The sequence below is a fragment of the Asparagus officinalis genome, chromosome 10 (assembly GCF_001876935.1).
Source record: "Asparagus officinalis chromosome 10, Aspof.V1, whole genome shotgun sequence".
Classification (NCBI taxonomy): Eukaryota; Viridiplantae; Streptophyta; class Magnoliopsida; order Asparagales; family Asparagaceae; genus Asparagus; species Asparagus officinalis.
Window position 1 is genome coordinate 68367353 of NC_033803.1, and position 7184 is coordinate 68374536.

General features: G+C 34.0%; 1 protein-coding gene across 1 annotated transcript in view; it reads left to right on the top strand.

Moving 5' to 3' along the window:
* The window catches only part of LOC109825754 (alpha-soluble NSF attachment protein-like), an 8449-nt gene extending 1720 nt beyond the window's left edge, over positions 1 to 6729 (top strand). Inside the window, exons 4-9 of the mRNA XM_020392641.1 lie at positions 533 to 612; positions 913 to 1064; positions 4189 to 4348; positions 4436 to 4483; positions 4707 to 4787; positions 6340 to 6729. Coding sequence (XP_020248230.1) covers positions 533 to 612; positions 913 to 1064; positions 4189 to 4348; positions 4436 to 4483; positions 4707 to 4787; positions 6340 to 6420 — 602 coding nt within the window. The 3' untranslated portion in view covers positions 6421 to 6729. The remainder of the gene's footprint in view (positions 1 to 532; positions 613 to 912; positions 1065 to 4188; positions 4349 to 4435; positions 4484 to 4706; positions 4788 to 6339) is intronic.

Consider the following 7184-nt stretch of genomic DNA (forward strand, 5'->3'; position numbering starts at 1 on the left):
AGATAATGCATGGGTACCTGTCTGATTATAATTGTTGTAGAGAGTCTAGAGACAAAAGAAATACTAAAATGGCCAACATTAGGCTGCTGCAGATGTCTTTTTACTGACATATTACTTGATGGCATGCAATTTATTTCTTCAAAATTAATTCTTGTCCAATTGTTTTTGTAAGAAGTGACAATAATAAACTTTATTTAACTGTTCGAGTCAAAAAGTACGACCCTGTATGCACATACGATTGTCAGATCACAGCTTTTGAGTCTAATGGATGCAAAATGCATTCAAGAAGAATAATATATTTGTGTATAAAAAATTATTAACTGCCTCTGAATAGTTAAAGTATATATGTAGCCTCACTTGATGGTTCTTCTAATTAATACAAGGTTATGTTATCTTCTTCTCTGTCATAGGATGAGTTGAGATTGCTTATATTTCAAATTCGTAATTATATCTTGTGTTAGTATCCGGCAAGCACCATAAAAACGAAGTTTTTAATCTTTCTGTTGATTGTACATCTCATCTATTTCTGTAGATGCTGCCAACTCCCTCAACCAAGCTGTGAATCTTTTCTTGGATATCGGCAGATTAAATATGGCTGCAAGATACTGCAAGGTAACAGTTCCGATACTTGGTGGACCTGAAAACAAGTGGAAATATTTTGTGTACTAGACTCCATATGCATTAGGTGGCGGACCTTATTCATTTTGAATTGTGGATTATGACTAATTTACGAATATTATTTCAACTTTGGAACCATTATTAGTCCATAATTTTTATTACTTTTGGTTTACTATTACTATCTTCTGATTTATTTGGTACTGATTTTAATGGTCCCATCTAGAATTAGATGTGTCCTCTATGAGATTTTTGAAAAGCGTATGTATTTTTTGCTGATAATTTATTTGTTATTAGGAACTTGGTGATTTATATGAGCAAGAACAAGACATTGAGAAGTCAATGGACTACTTTGAGAGAGCTGCTGATCTTTTCCAAAGTGAGGAGGTGACAACTTCTGCAAATCAGTGCAAGCAGAAAGTTGCACAATTCTCTGCTCAGCTAGAACAGTAAGTTATCTTGCTTAAAATAATAATGCAAGTTCTTATATTAATATAGTTAATTCTGTATGTCTTTCATCATTTGATTGCGTGAAAATTCGAGAAATGTATTGAGATTCGATGGTCTCCTGCGCAAGTCAACAATATTGCAAAACCTTGTACATAATTAGTTTTACCTTAAATTTCAAATTCCAATGCCTACAACTTCCTTCTTTAGTGATGAATCTTACGATACAAATACATTGAATCATAGCAGACAGCTTATCTACGACTTTGATTCTTATCACATGATTCACACTAGAAATCACAATCATGTTTGATCATGATCACACCCTTAATCATGCAGATCAAGATCACTGTAACATGATGAATATTGTCATGGACCTATCCATTCGTAATACCAGATTGATTTATGCTAAACGTCAGATAACCTCTTCCAAGCAGATAAATCTATAGAATCGTCAATGAGTTCAATGTATCAAATCAAAAATAATTTGGTATTACGGCTTGATTTGTGTTTCAACTGCTTATGTTCAAGGATAAGCAATCTGACGGAAGAGGTTTTTTAAGGTAATATGTATAGTTGTATACATAGCCTATGCTACTTATTAAAATAACTAACAAAATGAAACAACTGGGCTACTAGTCATTCAATTGATTGAGGTTATAATGGTAACTTGTCTAGCTTCTTAAATCGCTGAATCCATGTGAACATCAGTTTCAAGAAATGGGACCCATACCACGGCTCATGATTTGGTATGAACATGTTGACATGTCTTTTCCCAGAAAAGCCCTTAAGACATATTATATATTGCATTGCTTTTTGTATTAGCCCCTTAAAATTTTCAATATTTTCAAAAATAGTCCCTCAAGTTAGTGAAATTGCTATTAGGCAATCAAATTGCTATATCTTGTGATGCTACTCTTGAATGGAGAGGTTAACTTGAAATAACGTACATAATTGGAGGACACATTAGCAATGTTTATGGTTTAAGGGATTACTTTTTAAATAACTTACAATAATTGGGAACCTATTAGCAATTTCTGTGATTTCAAGACTAATTTCAAATATTAAGGAATTAAGGGACTAATATCTGGAAAAGAACTATCATTATAATTTTGAAAAGTATAATAAAGCAAAAAAGTAACATTTGTTATTTTTAAAGAATATATGTGAGCACGTCCAGGATTTTTAAGTACGTTGTACTATTCTATTTGGAGATTTTTAACTTATTGGGGTAATTAAATTGGGTTATTGGAGCTTCTATGTCGTTTAATTTATGAAGGATAGTCCTTTTCCAATCAACAAAATAGAGGATATTCAATTACAAGCTTGACTTTATTTACTTATCCATGACATTGAGCCCTCTCAACCGAACAATGCTGGACTTGTCCCTGCTTATAATAGTATGTTTTTATGCATAGAATAAAATTTATAATATAAATATTCAAAAAGATTATGGATGGTTATTAATACTTTCTTCTTAGCTTTTACCATTGAAGTTGCTTTAGTTGGCAGATGATATTTTGGATGGGTGGGCATCCGTGACGATTCATTACAGAGTCATTTTTCACTTCTGATTTAATTAGTTATGAAAGAATTTTCGTGCTTCGCACTGTAGTGTGTAGGTTATTGTTTGGAATGTAATATGAGATTTTCATTGTGGTTCTGACATTATAGTTATAATTTTGATCTGAACACTTTATATGTTGATTTAATCCTGATGTTTTGCCCCAAAAAATTCTCTCTCTCTCATATATATAATATATATATATAATATATAATATATATATATATATATATATAATATGAGAATATGGGTATGCTTGGTACCAACCACAATTTTATGCTGGTAGTGATGTGTACATCCTCATCCACTCATTACCCATGTGAATGTGGTCCCATATTTGAATGAGTGGAGGGAGATGTGACACCTCACTGCCAAGCACAACTTTTTTGTGCTTGGTACCAAGCATACCCATATTCTCTCTCTCTCTCTCTATTATATATATTAATATATATATATTATAGTATATTATTATGACAAAAGAATCTCTCTTCTCTTAATATATATATAAATATATATATAAGAGAAGAGAGTCTTTGTCATATATATATATATATGAGAGAGAGAGAGATTCTTTTGTCAACTTAAGTGGACCATCCACCAAACTCTCTACTCCATATGATGATACCTAGGCGATCCATGCAAGATATGAAGAGACTTATATATATATATATATATATATATATATATATTATATATATATATATATATGAGAGAAATGGAGAAACTTGTTACCAAGCAACTTGTAGTGATGTGGCATAATCTTCCCCCTACATCACACCTCGAAGATAGAGCCTCAACCACCCTTCACCAACTCCAATGTAGATGTAGGGACAAGTTAGGCCACATCACTACCAAGTTGTTTGAACAACTTGGTACCAAGTTTCTCCATTTTTCTCTATATATATATATATATGAGTGGATAGAAAGTTTGTGGACAAAGGCCTCTTGTCCACTTAAGTTGACATAAGTTCACCTCTCTCTCTCTCTCTCTCTATATTATATATATATATATATATAATATATATAATAGAGAGAGAGAGAGAGAGAGAGAGAGATAGAGAGAGAGAGAGAGATAGAGAGAGAGAGAGAGAGGAATATGGGTATACTTGGTACCAAGCACAAAATTTATGCTTAGTAGTAAGGTGACATATTATCCTCCACTCATTCAAATGGGGGATCACATTCACATGGGTTGAATGTGGTCCCCCCAATTGAATGAGTGGATGGGAATGAGACACCTCACTACCAAGCACAAAATTTATGCTTGGTACCAATCATACCCATTTTTCTCATATATATATATATATATATATATATGGAAATTTACATGTTATCTTCTGGAGGTTTTTCTTTAATAGAAATATATATGTGGCTTGTTTTATAATATTTTGAGTATTACCGTATTAAGTTTGCAATTTGACTTGAATGTTTCATCTGCTGTCTCAATTGAAAGCCTTGCCTACTTCTGTTCATACATACATGTACTTCATAAGCTCTGCTTACATCACATAGAGCAGGCTAAGAAGCGTGTTTATTTAAAACAGTACTGAATTTTTCTTCAGATACCCAAAGGCAATTGAGATATTTGAAGCAATAGCACGTCAATCGATCAGCAACAATCTTCTTAAGTACAGTGTTAAGGGCATTCTCCTTAATGCTGGCATATGTCAACTATGCAGAGGAGATGTTGTAGGAATTACTAATGCATTAGAGCGATATCAGGTAAACTGCTGCGGTGTACTATAATGACTGACTGATGCCTCTGAAAATTTAAAAAGAACCTAAAATTTCTTGCATTTGGCTGTGCAGGAACTTGATCCAACCTTTTCAGGGACACGTGAATACAAACTTTTGGCTGTAAGCTTTTCTTTAAGAGACTGAATTATTTTTACTGTGCTTTTCTACTAATGCTTTGCTTACAGAAGGGTATTAATGTTTGTACATTAAGGATAGATTTCGCACTGAATATTTACCCTTATAAGGCACCTTGATCATTACACTATTGACATATGCAAATAAATATGACATCTTTGTCAGCATGACACATGTTTTTAGATATTGAAAGTCATATATTTGGCAGGATTTAGCTGCAGCAATGGACGAGGAGGATGTTGGGAAGTTCACTGATTGCATCAAAGAATTTGATAGTATGACACGGCTGGTATATTTTCTACAATAATGCCTTATCTATATATTTTCATTTCTTTGTTGCCTTACATGCTTTGTTTTCGGTATTTTGATGCAAAGTTTTGCTTTAGATCGATATAATATATTATATTCATCTTGTCAGAATCATGAGAAAGTAAAATACAAAATAGACTAATGGTTGTAAGATATCTTGGAGCTCTTTTATTGAGGGCATTTTTTGTGTACTTATTTTGCAACTTAGAGTGGTAAGAATTGTAGCTAAACCCAAAGAGCAAGCAGCTTCTTTTACTGATCATTCAGTTTATTGCACGTTTTAGCTTGTCATCGATAATAAATTTGAAGTTTTATAATTTTTAAGAAATGTCTTGTACTAGCAGAACCGATATAGGTTCTTTTTTATGCGGGAATAGTGAATACTCTCTGTTTGGCTCTTTGGCTGACCTATGCCCTAAAAGTGAGTGTAGTTTCTGTTGCAAATTTATCATTCTTTGAAGCCTTCCCTTCTTATCAACTGCATTTTTGTTAAGGAGAATTTTGGAGGATTGCTCTTTGGTTGGAATTCCTATGTGCATAAATTGCTTGACTCATAGGATAGGTTTTCTTACATCAACCGGCTTTATTTATCACCTTTTTTTTCATAATCTTGAGTATAGATGAGACTGTTTCTTCCTATTATGCCTGAGATATCAATATCTCTCTATAGAAAACCTTTTTTCTCTTCCTGTCACAGTCTGCAGAATGTTTTGCTTGATTGGATTAACTTCTCCTGTTCTTCCCATAACATGTGCTCAACTGCCTGTCGCCTGGCAAACATTCTTAGGTTTTCCCGTAATTTGATCTAGCATTACCTGCTTGTTGGCCAAGAAGTTAATCAGCTAACACCAATTCATAGTTAACTAGTATCACATTTAACAGTCTTCAGGACATGTGAACCCTCTCTCGGACTCTTGACTGAGTCCTTCATAGGCAAACCCGTTGGGTTTGAACGACCATGTATATGCGACCTTAGCACATTATTTTTGGCATGTCATGGGATCCTGAAATAACTTCGGTTTTCAGTTTTCTTTATTTGTCCTACTAAGTTTTCAGTGCACTACAAGTCCCGGTGTTGAAACCCAAAAAATTAAATTTCTTGGAGATACAACATTTATTAGGTTTGTGTATTTTCTAAGGATGCCTGTGGGCACCAGTTAGGGGATGAGAATTATAGAGAGAAGTGAATAGCAAGTGAGTCCCCTGATTTGCATTAATTTCTATAGGGAGAGATGCTGATATAGATCACTTGGGCAGAATACCTTATCTTAATTGGCATGCATCCTTATTACTTGCTATACTTGTGTTATTTTCAAATCAAAACATTTCCCTTTTGGGAATATTGCATCTGATAAGATTGGGGAAACTCATAAATTATAATAGAGGGATTGCCTTCTCAATTGTCTAGTTTAGTGACTGGTTCACACAATTACGGACATTATTTTAAAACGTATTTACTCTCGTTAGTTTGTCTTCTTTTCTCTTCTATTGTTGATTCCCTTGTTCACCCTTGGTTTGTCGATGAAATGCAGGATCCTTGGAAAACAACACTCCTGCTCAGAGCAAAGAATGCGCTCAAAGCCAAGGAAGATGAAGAGGATGATCTTACCTAGAGAGCTCACTGGGAGCTGAAGTATTTGTGGTGCTATTTCATTTGTTTTACTCCATTAGTGGCGCTTATTCGTATAGTATCGGTTTGTGTAATTACTGCATGCATATGAGAGTTATTCCTATGATTTGAGAAGGGATTTAGGCGATTTCGATTTGCGTGAATGTGTTCTCCCCCCTCCCTCACCCTTCTTTTACAAGTGCCTATCAGTTGTTGATGACGGCCATTAACATCAATAAGGGGAGTGTATTTGGGTGAAATTTATCTACGTGTGCTTTTTTGATAAAGAAAAGAACCGCAACTTTCAGCATCAGGGGATTTGCTTGCACTTAAAATCACTTATCTTTTCTTAATAAAAAATTTTTAACTTAGTTTTACATGTGAGATTGTTGAAGGCTGAAGGGTACCACTTGCTACTTTTGCGTGTCCACGTATCTTCGTTTCACAGTTTTGACACAAAATAAATGCTTCAAACAAATTCAAGTACTTCGTAATATTCAGATTAAACTACGAGTGATAGAAATCGTGTTACGTTTAGACAAGGAACAATTTTTTTTTTTTTTTACTTTGGAAGTGTTAATTTTAATTTTATTTACGGAAAATATTATACATGTGATGATGACAAGCGGGCAACAAGCTGCGCCGCTAATCCTTTCTGAATAGCAAAACCCAACCGACGAAACACGTAGTCAGCTGATCCTGCTGTAGCCACATTCCTATTCATAAATTTTTGTACCCTCCTAAGGAACTCCGCTGCATCAGCTGCAA